The sequence below is a fragment of the Malus sylvestris genome, chromosome 10 (genome assembly GCF_916048215.2).
Source record: "Malus sylvestris chromosome 10, drMalSylv7.2, whole genome shotgun sequence".
NCBI classification, from domain to species: Eukaryota; Viridiplantae; Streptophyta; class Magnoliopsida; order Rosales; family Rosaceae; genus Malus; species Malus sylvestris.
In genome coordinates this window covers 12,605,500-12,618,327 of record NC_062269.1, presented here as the reverse complement: position 1 = coordinate 12,618,327, position 12,828 = coordinate 12,605,500, and the positions used below count along the sequence as shown (strand labels likewise).

At 39.3% G+C, this 12,828-nt stretch overlaps 1 protein-coding gene across 4 annotated transcripts in view; it reads right to left on the bottom strand.

The window, feature by feature from the left end:
- Nucleotides 1-9,553, bottom strand: part of LOC126588023 (serine/threonine-protein kinase SRK2E) — a 39,649-nt gene extending 30,096 nt beyond the window's left edge. Inside the window, exons 1-9 of one of the 4 annotated variants that reach the window (XM_050253153.1) lie at nucleotides 8,829-9,551; nucleotides 7,749-7,823; nucleotides 7,573-7,674; nucleotides 7,446-7,499; nucleotides 7,259-7,351; nucleotides 6,907-6,999; nucleotides 6,249-6,353; nucleotides 6,076-6,174; nucleotides 5,769-5,928 (exon numbers count right to left, since the gene is read on the bottom strand). In XM_050253153.1, the coding sequence (XP_050109110.1) occupies nucleotides 5,769-5,928; nucleotides 6,076-6,174; nucleotides 6,249-6,353; nucleotides 6,907-6,999; nucleotides 7,259-7,351; nucleotides 7,446-7,499; nucleotides 7,573-7,674; nucleotides 7,749-7,823; nucleotides 8,829-9,005 (958 nt within the window). In that variant the 5' untranslated portion in view covers nucleotides 9,006-9,551. Of the gene's footprint in view, nucleotides 1-5,343; nucleotides 5,929-6,075; nucleotides 6,175-6,248; nucleotides 6,354-6,906; nucleotides 7,000-7,258; nucleotides 7,352-7,445; nucleotides 7,500-7,572; nucleotides 7,675-7,748; nucleotides 7,824-8,828 lie in introns of those variants that run through there. The other 3 variants (XM_050253152.1, XM_050253155.1, XM_050253154.1) reach the window with 3 other exon arrangements.
- Between the last annotated feature and the right edge of the window lie 3,275 nt (nucleotides 9,554-12,828).

Sequence of the window (12,828 nt, the reverse complement as noted above, 5' to 3'; positions counted from 1 at the left end):
TGCTGCCGAAAGCATGACACATGATGTGATCCGGGATTTACTGGGGTCAATTGGATATGAATAGTGGTATGTTATACAGTTCCAAGCTGTTATCCTAACTAATAATGTCATTGATATTGTATCGCGCACAATATAACAAAGAGCTATATTACTGTTCCTCTAAAAGGATACTGTGTGTTCGTTTTGTACATGATACTGCAAGTACCCAGAAAATAGGATCGAAAAAGAAAAAATGTGTATGAATCTTCACTTGCCACTGGGACTTTATGTAAACTACTATGATGCTCATCTCACCTTTATCCCTTTTGTTAATGCTACTCACTATTGGATTATCAACAAGTGCAGAAAATGACGGAGAAGGCTCAGCTTCATAGGGTGGAATCTCAACAAAAGGTATTCAGCTTTGATACCGATACTCGGATAGATACTTTTGTTTTGTGTTTTCTTATATTTGATTTTTGTCTTTCATTCAGGAGCAGGAGGTAGCTAAGCTGAAAAACAACTGAGTGAATTCATTCAGGAAAGACCGAGCAACTATTACCTCAAAACTTCTGAATCAAGTTAGTAATTGTTCTATCATTCATATGTCCAAGTTTCTGCATGCTGATATTCCAGGTGGCTCGAGGAAATTGACCGAAAACAGGCTGAACTCATAGCTGTGCAAATTGCTTTGGAAAAACTTAAGCAGTGAGATCAGTTACTTTAAACTGAAAATTAAATGCTGAAGATTGAGATTGTTTTTGATATATTATTTCTTAAAGTGAATGTTCATCCTTTTTATTGGTTTGCTTACCACATTTAGTGTGTAGGTGGAGAATGTAAATCATAAAATGAAGGTTATGGAACTTGAAGGAGAAGTGGATAAGCTGTCTGGTTAGCAAAAACTCCACCAGCGAATTCATCATATCATCATGCAAAAATGAAGGCAAGATATTACCAAATTGCTAATGAAGTGCTAACCTCAGGTTCTGTTTTATCTTACCATCATTCTATTCCATTTCAATCTGAGTGGGTTTTGCCTAGAAAATAACAAGGTTAAAAGTACACAATGAAGAACTTAGCGATAAGCTCTGTCTGACAGAAGTTAATTCTTTCACGTGTCAAGGAAGAGCTTGCTCGTTTTCGTGCTTCCTGTGGGAGGAACCCTTATGTCGATTTTGATGAGGAGCAATGATTGGTGCAAAACTAAAGGTTAGTGTTGTCTTTTGTGTGTGTTTGTGTGTGTGTGTGTGTGTGAGAGAGAGAGAGAGAGAGAGAGAGAGAGAGAGGTGCCCTCAACCAATAGTTTGATGCATAATAATACAAGTACTTCTGCTATAGGAACTGAGTAGGAGAAGTTGCAACTAGCACAGAAATTGTTAGGCCTCTGTACTAGCGTTTTGAAGGTCTGTTAAAGGTCACTTGGCAATTAATAACTATTCACTCTCGGAAAATAAAAAAATAAATTCAGGACCAGGACTTACATCTCATTTTAAATAACTTTCAGGCTGCTGGAATAACAAAGCAATCGACACATATAAACCCGTCTGCTGCTGAAGTGGCGCTTGAGCAACTCAAGAACAAGATTACTTTAATGGACAGAATTAGAGGAATTGAAGTTTAAGGTATATAAAACTTTATCTTCAAGGTTGGGACCAATCAAACCAAGTAGGCACCTCTCAACCACCTCAGGACAGCAGTGGATACAATTACTATGGACAACCTCAAAATCCTAGGTTCAACTACAATCAAACACCTAATGTTGCCAGCCACGGTTATGATCGGGCATATGCTCAGCAGCCACCAAGTTATGGAGGCCAAGCTCCGGTATCTGATTACCAGCAACAATATGCAACTTCAGGGTATGGATCGCCTGCGGTGCCATCCATCAGGGATGCAACTGCTTCCCAAAGTACCCAGCCTTCGGCTGCTTAACAAGTTCCTTACAGCCAGCCAACAGCCAGCCCTCAAGCTGGATAATGCACTCATCCAGGCAGCACAGGCCAACCACATCCTGGTTATTACCAAGCAGGTTATGTAGGGCAGCAGGGGGTTGAAGGCCCTTCTGCAGAATCTCAGCCCGCAGCATATGGACACGGTGAGTACCATCAGCCAGACATCCATTATGCTCCATCAGTGAATCCTCCTACAAACGGAGAGTCACAGCATCGGCAACAAGGGCATTCAGAGCTTCCAACCAATGGATACGAAGAGCCATCAGGTTATGGAGCTGAAAGAACCAGTGACAAAGAATTCAGATGGGGATGGGTTGGCCCTGCAGCGGAGACTATCAGTTCTGAAATCTGATATTATAGCTGGTTAAGGATGTCGTTTCTTACTTGGTTCTCTTTTTTTCTTTCTTGGGGTTTGATATTTGCTCTCATGTACCATCTGTGTGGCTGCAGAAGATTATACTTTTAAGTGTTCAAATGTAGGAATATCTTGTTAGACAGCCGTTTATTATGTTCAGATGCGATGGTTATCCGTCAACCGGCAGTCCAGGAGTCGCTGATCACTAGTTTAATGTTCATCTAATTTCGTAATATTTTCAGTCCCGAGGTCCATGAAATATTTGTGATCGAATGGCACCGTAGGAGCTAAGCACTAGATGAGATGCTCGGACTTGTTCCGAAAGAATAGAGTGTTTTGTTTTGGAAGGACCAGTCCTACAAAAACTGAACTACAATAAAGTGGAGACCAAGCTTATGTTTCCACAAGGTCAACTGACATTCAGTTTCCTTTTTCATTGTACTTTTCTTTCCAGCTTTTACATGTTGTGAAGAAACCCAAGCTTATATTTGCACTAGTAATTGCCAATTGGTGGCAAAAACAAAACATACAGATGTTGTTAGGATACTGTCACTAATTCGACGAGTTCAAAGTTTCCTAGGATGAATTGCGCTCTGAATTCAAGATGACCCAAGAACTGATTCTTATTCAATTGCAGTCACTCATGGTGCGCGGCAATGGAGGATCTATTGGAGAATCTTCAAAGGCTACTCCATTGAATCCACAGATGCCAGAAGGAATGAATCCTAATTCGGTTCCCAATTTCAAGAATCAAGATTGTGGCCAACAGTACCTACAACAACCTAGACCGCCATTCTTAAAGATGGATTTTCCTCGATTCAATGATGGTGATGATCCATTAGGGTGGATTATTAAGGCTTAGCATTAATCTGAGTTCTTCAACATTGAGGATTCGAAGAAGGTAAAATTGGAGTCTTTCCACATGGAATGGGAAACTTTACGGTGGTTTCAATGGGCGTGATGCTTGGCTAACTACCCCCGTTGGGAAGAATTCACAAAGGTGCTATGTCAAGAATTTGGTCCCTCCGAATTAGAAGATTCAGCTGAGACATTGGTTAAACTGCGACAAGTGGGTACTCTTCGAGACTATGTGATCGAATTCGGGCTTCTAGCAAATCGTACCAGGGATATCAACCCATCACTTCTTAAGTCTTGTTTCATCAGAGGATTGAAGGCAGAACTCAGACATGATGTGAAACTCTTGAAGCCTAAAGATGTTCTTGAAACTTCTGCTTTTGCCCAAAGAATCGTTCCAAGCTTGCTGATCTCATAGGGTGGCACCTCCATCTATAAATACCATGAAGGTTTTTGGATTTATTGTCTTGTCACAGCTTAATAGACTCAAGGAGTTCACATAATTTTATAGATTTGGGATAGGTTAAAAGACTCGGGAGCCATTTGGACACAAGTCATGTCTTCAATGTCAAGATTGTTGATGGTGGTAAGGCGGCTACACAGGGTACATTATCTCAAGCTCCTATTAAAATTCATGAGTATAGAGGTGTTTCAGATTTATATGCTATTACACGTGGTGGTTGTGATGCTGTCTTAAGGGTTCAGTCGCTTAAGATCATGGGTCCTATATTGTGGGATATTGATAAGTTGTACATGCAATTCACAAAGGATGCAAGAATTTTTTGCATTACCAGCGCTGCATCTCATGGGAATCGCATTGAAGATATCTCAACACTCCAAATGCACAAGTTACCAAACCAAGAAACAAAAATGGGTGCAGTTCTCTTTCAAGTTGAATCTGCAACCGTGGAAGTTCAACAAGTGCATTTTGGGTCAGTGGATCAGCACTCTTAGAATCTCTATTGAACAACAACAGGCTCTACATTAGTTATTACACGAGTATGAGATGGTGTTCCTCACTCCAAGCACTTTGCCTCCTCACGGAATCCATGATCATCAAATTCTATTGATTGATGGCAGCAAACCTCCCAATACTAGAACCTATAGATATGACCCTATTCAAAAAGCAGAAATAGAGAAGTGTGTACATGAACTTTTGGAGGCTGGTTTCATCCGAGTTAGCAAAGGTCCATATTCTTCACCTATGATATCATTATCAAGGATAAGTTTCCTATCCATCTTATTGATGAATTGCTTGATGAATTGTTTGGTGCACAATACTTTTCAAAATTAGATCTAAGGGCATGATATCACCAAATTAGAATGTGATGATGTAGAAAAGACTGCATTTCAGACACATCATGGCCATTATGAATTTCTGGAAAAGCTATTTGGGTTGACAAATGCCCCTCTCACTTTTCAGTGTTTAATGAATGAAATATTTATACACATCTCAGAAAATTTATCCTTGTTTGCTTTGATGATATCTTGATCTATAGTGTTTCGTGGTCCTTACATCTGCAACATTTGAGGATAGTTTTTGACACTCTGAAAGAACATACATTGTAAGTTTGCTTTTGGTAAATCTCACGTTGAATATTTGGGTCCTACTAAATTGGATTCCATCTCTAAATTCCTACATCTGTGATAGCTCTTGGGGGATTCTTGGGATTAACAGGCTATTATAGAAAGTTCATTCCTCACTTTGGCAAGATTATCAGTCCTATAATTGCTCTTGCTAAGAAGGACCGTTTTAAATGGAACACAGAAGCTACAGAAGCATTTCATACTCTCAAACAAGCTATGGTCCTTTTTCCAATTATAGCTAAGGTGGGAACTATGGCATACTCTCAAACAAGCCATCCGATCTACATCCAGTGTTTGATGTTTCTTGTCTGAAGAAGCATTTGGGCACCAACGTACAGACTAGTGCACCACTGCCTATGACAACAGATTCTGGTATCCTACAAGATGTTCTAGTGGCTGTTCTGGAAAGAAGGTTGATCAAGAAGCGTAATGCAGCTGCTACTGAAGTACTAGTTCAATGGAAAAATCATTCTAAGGAGGATGCTACCTGAAATCATACCAAGACTTGGAGCTCAAGTTTCCTCAAGTTGCTCATTTGCGATTTGTCTTGTTTTGCGTTGTTGTAATAGCTGCTGTGATTACTGTTGTTGTGTTCATTCTGTTGTTTACACGTTCTGTTTCAAGGGAGGTATTGTTAGGATATCTTACGATGCCAAGTGTACGATAGCTGATTACTTGTTAGTTACAAGGTTGTTAGAGTTGGAAATATCCTACAAATAGTAGCTTGTAAGAGAAGTTCAACAGTCAATGAAATAGTATTGTTCTTCTGTTATACACTCTCTGTACCGCCATTGAAGATGTGGAGCTAGGTTCGAACACAGATGAAGCGAAGCATGCCCCTAAAAAAGGAGAGACAGAAACACAGGCCGAGGGCGAACCCTCCGTTGCTGCAAGACATTGTACCAATTAAATTGCATAGACTATCTCTCCGCTGCTGTCAATGTCAATGTCGGGATCAGACTCGAGGTCCTCCTCCATGTTATCTATGTCCAGGCTGCCAGCAAGATACTGGTTGAGACTGTTGGTCCCGGCCGCAGGTATTGTAGCCTCGGCAATTATCTGCATAATCTCATCAAGGCTTTGCATGGGTTGATCCGGCTCTTCAAACTGGTTGTTCATGGTGTTTTCAACCATGAGATCTGCTGGAAGGTTCTTTAGAAACCATTCGTGGTTCCTGATCTCAGGGATGGTTATCCTCTGTTGCATACAATAATAATCAATGAGAATCGAATCAGAAATCAAAACTAGCTCGTGAAGCTTAGAGAAATATAGTTTTATACGCAAATGCCACTTATTCGGCAATGCATTTACGGATTAAAGTATAATACAAAGAATATCACGCACCTTCTCGGGCTCAGCTACGAAAATCCTTGATATTAGATGGCGGCACTCCGGAGATATATGAACATAGTCAGGAATAGAGTACTGGACATTTGTTATCCGCTGCACAAGAGGAAAAACCTTAGACTCGAGTTAAGCTTCCAAGTTTCAGTAGGAAATAAGGTTAAAAAAGTTACGTGTATTGTCTTGCGGAAGTTTTTAGGCTCCCCAGGATCTTCAAATGGATATGCACCCACCAACATGACGTATAAGGTCACCCCACAAGACCATACATCTGCAATCTGGAAAGGTAGATCAAAATGGAGACTATTAGCATGATTGTGCAGAAATGCACAGTATTTATGGCACCGACAAATTATCATTGCAAAATACAGGATCAGTTATGCAGGATTGAATTCCAACGCTGAAACTTTCGTGGGAGTGGTGAGTAATCAAATTGCCAGCATCAATCTATAGGATGGGAGTGCCACTTAGTACTACGGTCTAGTGGTATTCCTCCACACTCAGTAAGTGAGAGGCCTTAGGTTCGATTCTTGCCAAAGGTGAATTTGAACCCCATTATTGCTAGCCCATTGTGAGGCTAAGCCCAACCCCATCCCCCTTAGTGTAGATATATCATTTGTTAAAAAAAAAAAAATTAAGGGATGGGAATATATAAGGTTAGACAAACCAATTAACAAGTTGTAAGCTAAGTTATTTTCCCGAAAGTCTTCACGTAAGTTTAAAATATGCAAATACAAATAAGTAACGCAGTGCAATGACTTTGCAAAGAATTGGCACGGATAAATTAAAGTGGAACAAATAAAGCCAATAAATACAAATGAGTACTATTACCTTTCCATCATATTCTTTCTTGAGTAACACCTCAGGTGCAATATATGCAGGGGTGCCCACGGTCGATTTTGGTTGTGAATGCAGCACTGAGGACTGGAAAAAAGAGACCAAGGCTAATTAGATGGATATGATAAAAAATATTCATCCAAGAGTAAAGAGGCAGACTAATTCCTGTGTAGTATCTACCAGTTAAAGAAAAACACAGAACATGCATTTTCCAAACACATTTCTGTTGAGTTTAAATACCAGAGATATTTCATAATTTAGCACCGGACTCCTGCGAAATGAAGGTCACTGTGCATGAAAAGACACACAGAGAGAGAGAGAGAGAGTGTGTGTGTGTGTGTAGTACCTTAGAGTAGCCAAAGTCACATATTTTTAAACGAGGAGCAGGACTTCCATCTAACAATGTGTTCTCCAACTTCAAGTCCCGGTGGCACACTTGCTTCATAAAGAAATACAAAAAAATGTATCCAATTCAGAAATCTAGAAGGTATAAAAAAAATAAATAAATGAAGACGGGCAACGTATTCCCAGACCATTGCATGACAGTAACTGACTCCTGATATAAGTTGCTGGAAGAAGAAACGCGCCTGCAACACAAGTACATTAGAAATAGGTAGGAATCGTTATTAGAAATGAGGTTCTAATGTAGTGGATAAGAACCTCATCCTCACTGAAACGCCCAGCGTTGCATATACGCTCAAAGAGCTCTCCCCCAGATGCATATTCCATCACAATAGCCAGATGAGTGGGTGTTAATATTACCTACAACCACATAGTAACGAAACTGAGTTCCATGGTGAAATTAATTTGTGTTTAGATGTTCATAGTTAACAGACCTCTTTGAACCGGACAATGTTCGGATGCCTCAATGACCTGTGGTTTATAATTTCTCTTTGTACATTTTCATCTATCTGTTAGACAAAAGTATAGAAGTAGGGTAAACCAACAATGAAAAGAGAATATTAATTGGAATTACCAAGCCCTACAACAACCAATACCAACCATAATGCGAAAGTAAAATCTTATCTTTGCATAAATAAAAAGATAATATTAATTGGAATTACCAAGTCCTCAACTGGCATCAATGCCCAGATGATCAAATTCTACAGGAAACCTTGTTAAGTGCTCATGGTTTAATATTATTATCTGGATACATATTTAAGTGAGTAGACAGAGTGGAACTCAAAATTAGTCGCCAGTTCCTTACAAGTTTCTTTCAAGCGGAGTGGCTTTACTATGCATACAAGGTTAGAGAATAGAAAACAATGCTAATTTTGTTGATTCTTTAAACATCTAACAATTCTCATGTTATCTAATCACATCACACCACACCACACTGGGGAGTTCAATTCCTTCCAAAGAGAGATTACAAACCAACAAACTGGGAAAATGGAAGAAAACAAACATCTGTAAAATTTCAATTATCATGTCCCCAAAAGCTAAGTCCTCCCACTCAGCAGACAATCTCCATAACAAATGTTTGGTAAAAAGCTGAACTTGACAACCTCAAGAAACCAACTAAAACCAAACACAATCTTGAGCACTTGTATTTGAATCCAACTAAAACCAACTCAGTTTAAGACACTTCAGTAGGAAAGAACAGATAATCAACTTCCACAAACTCCCATTCGAAATACACATAAACTCCATAATCCTGAAATCCAAAAACATATTACATTTTCTAACACCTGCAAACAATCACAAAAGGAAACCGAACCAACAAATCAACCAGACACTAGAAAACCCATCAACCTTCACCTAAAAACAAAATAATTTATAGAAAGAAAACAAATCTAAAAAAGCAATCAACTCCTCAATTTCAACAAATGATTCATGCCTCAAACCCCATTTCAAAAATGATATATATATCTATATATATATATTTATGAAAAGAAGAGTAAAATCGAGAGACTAACCTTCTCACCTCTCTCTATGTATTTCACAGCAACAAGCTCACCAGTCTGCTTGTCCCTCATAAGCCGTGCAACCCCGAAATTTCCCGACCCAATATCCCGAACCAGCTCGTACCGATCGCTGTCGTGCATGATCGGCATGTCCATGGCTGGCCCAACTGTGAGCACAGACCGATTCATATCTCTCCTCTCTCCCTCCCTCTATATACACCAACACCCACTGAAAAAACCCAAAAAACAAAAACCCAATTAAGCCCTTCCACACGTTGAGCTTTCTCTGATTCTCTCTCTAATGTTAGAGAGAGAGAAAGAAATGGGAAGGGCAAAGCAGTGATCAAACTAACCGAAGGAGCGGTGGTGGAGGTGCGGTGGCAGCGCCTGGACCACTGGATTGATGGGAAAAGGTGGTGGGTGGAGAAAAAGACTGAGATGGGTTCGTCCCCGTGAAGCTCCCACCCACCTCAGAAATGGGGGTTTATCCGATGTTCGTCAAAAAAATCAAAGCTTTAATCTTTATATTTTTTAATATCTGGGTGTTTTAGCAGACTGATTGGTGTTTCAGAGGGCGTCAGGATCCTACAGCTCGTGAATCCAACCATCCACCCTTCTCTCTCTCAGTCTCTGTGTGTGTTTCTTTCAGCTCTCTTTGTGTTGTATGTGATTTTTTTTTTTTATGATATTGTCCACTCCACTCCAGACTCTCCATAAGGAGACAGATCAAATCTATTTATCGTGTTAAATTCAGTGAAGTCAGAGATGGTGAAATTTCTTGTTTTTCCCTAACATCCTCCTAGTCTCTTGCATAGTAGATGCCAGATTTGTCCACGTGGGATAGGTTTTTCTGTTTTTTCCCACACCTAGAAATAGAATGGTACCAATTGGGAGGATATTTATTTGAAATGGGAAGGTATTTGCATAGCTCTTTATTTATTTATTTTGGAAAATTAGGAATTGCATTTCAGGGCAAAGATGTCAATAAGATACACGAAAGCCTACAGTGAGGCAAGCAACAAGCTAGATTGCATAACTTAAATCAAACAAAATTGATAAAGAAAGGTCCCCTAAGCCATAATGTGAAATTACATTCCTGAATTTCACTATTTAAAATTATGTATCTCATATGTAGTATTCATATTCATAGTTTTGACGCATTTATGTTTACGGCGAATAATTTATTCAATAAGTAAAAGGACAAAATTGCCCCTATTGTGTTAAACGAGATTCTTTTGTGGACGCACTTGATATTTTCATAATTTTTCAGATTTCTTTCATATCTAGATAGTATGTGTCAATACGAACGCGTGGGCGCAAACAGAACGTAAATTGGAGTTATATCAAATGAGATATAAACGAACCAAGATATGGGCAAAATGGTCATTTGACCATAATCTAGAAGGCTTCAGAGGATGAAAGGAAAATAAGAGAAATGAGAGAGATGGACGGCTGAGATGAAAAGGAAAAGAGAGAAACTGAGAGATGGGGGGAACAGATGGGCCAATGAGGGAATGGGAAAGAAAGAGAAGACCAATGGGAAAAGAGAACAAGGAGGGGAGATGAGGGGGAGAGACCTAGCGAACCAGACCTGCCTTCGACCCGTTTCTGGTGCAACCTAACCCGACGACAGCTCCATTTCTCCTAACGCCATTCACAACGTTTCACAGCGAATCACAGCAAATCATCACATAGAAACAACTTCCTAGCCTTCCCTCTTCCATTTTCACCCAAAGTTAGAAACAATTTGGTTGTAGTTTTGGTGAAAAACCGACGGTGGGTGCGTATAGGTGTACGGCGGCGATTCATTAAGTCCGAATGTAACTCCATCAACCACCACCACCAAAAGGCTCCCCTTAACCTCAGGAACAAAGCTCACACAATTGTAGGGGCGATGGAGCACCAGAGGCGATGGATCGAAAGCCATCATTTTTAGGGTTTCCGACGGATTGAGGGACTTTAGAGGGTTTCCTGGCCGAATTGGACTTTGGCCCAGGTATGAAAATTGCTCCCCTTGATTGGCTATACATTTATATGAAATTTGATAATTTTTGGAAATAGTTGAATTTTAAATGAGTCGGGGTGGCCGGCCGACGAGTGGCGGGGGAGTGCAGGCTGAGACTCGACCTACCCATCCTAGGCTAAATTTGATACTTCGATTCCATATTTGACATCCATTTAGTGAAATCTCGATGTTTTAATATAGTTTTGTAGTTGACCGCCTAGATGGCCGCCACTTGGTTATAATATGAATTGACTATCCGATTGTTGGATCGAAACCAAACTTTAATACGTGATAGTATGTAATATTTAAGGACATTAGGAACTTACGGATCAGGAATACGACATATGGATCTTTCCAAATTGAATTTATAAGTTTGTAAAACCAAACGTTGATGGCAACCTAATTCTAGCAATTGGCCGAGATCCGATCGTTAGATCGTTCCGAAATTTTAGAATATTGTTCGAGAAGATAAATGAGACCTTTGGGAAGTTACGGCTTGGAAATCCATGGGAGGATGTTCTAGATTGACTTGTATAAGGTTGTGGACCCCACTTTTGACAAAGACTCGACTTTTGGTTAGTAAGCTACAAATTGATCTTAAATATTAAAATCAGTATTACTAGGGATTATGTAGGGCTTAGTGGGCCTATATTGGTTAGTGAGTTATCCCCGATAATATATACATCTGTTTAAGTGTATGAGACGTCATATTATGATATATATGTGTTTATTTATCTTCTTAATAATGTGACTAATAAGTATGATACATGTAAGTATTCTGTAGAACTTATATGCTTGTGTGACATAGTAGTTGGTGGCCATGAGAAATTGATGGTGTAGGTGACTACGTTGTAACTCATAGGGGTTAAGGTATGGGTAGGTTGTGTGTTGAATTTACTGTACCATGTAGCAGTGGTACATGGATGGTCCTGCTTGGTATATCCGCGATTGGTGATCACTACCTAAAGCTATAGGATATAATCTTGCTTGGTATATCCGCGCTATGGGACTGTTAGGGGTGATCATGCTTGGTATATCTGTGATGGGTGATCACTGCTTGCACGATGAGATTATGCCTATGGTTCTTGATGAGTCAATATTTTATTATATATTTTACCCTATTCTTAGTATTACTTGATTATTTTGGTAGAATTTTGATACTTTGCTTTATATTTTCAACATAGGACATTTGACTTCCTCTGGAGCAAAACCTGAACAAACTAACGAATTTTAAAGTGATTCAAATTTGAGGACGTTCATGTATTCCTTATCTTGTTCGTATCAAAATTTGGGATTTTTCTACCAAGCGATTATTTTCTGGTGATTAAATGAAGGAGCAGTGCGCGTTGTTAGAAAGTGACGTTTATGAGCTTAAACTGCGTTTTTGGAGCCCAATATGACCTCAGATGGGTTCGTGGCCTTCTGGAGAAGTGTTCAGAATAGTCCAAGCTTTAAATTTAGCTATTTTGGGCCAGTTTTGGAGCTGATTTGGGTCCAAAACGTGGTTGTGCAGATTTTTGGGCGAATTTACCAAGTTAATTTAGGATTATGTTTCCTATTTTATTTCAATTTATTAGATTTCCTAGTTTCATTCTAAGACCTTTTAGGGTTTTATTTTGTTTTAGTATAAATAAGATATTTAGCCATTAGGGTGGCGACGCAACATTGGAGAGAGAGGGGAGAACACAAGCACACTTTAGAGAGCTTTTGGATTCAAGTTTATTTTTAAGGTGTTTTCTATCCATGTCTTTAATAATATTTTGTTTTATGATTATTCGTAACTAGTTTTGTTTGCTAGGGCGAGGCCACGAGCCTTAGCAAGAATATGTAGTTTCTCTTCAATTTACTTATGATATTATGCATGCAAGTTTTGAATTATTAATCATTGTGCTTTAAACTATCTAATTGTCTTGATGATTGGCCACCATTAGGATATTTAGAAAAGTAATTTGATGCAATTTTGGCGGAGAGCTGTCCCTGGAATTGACTAAGGCTTCTTGTGGTTAA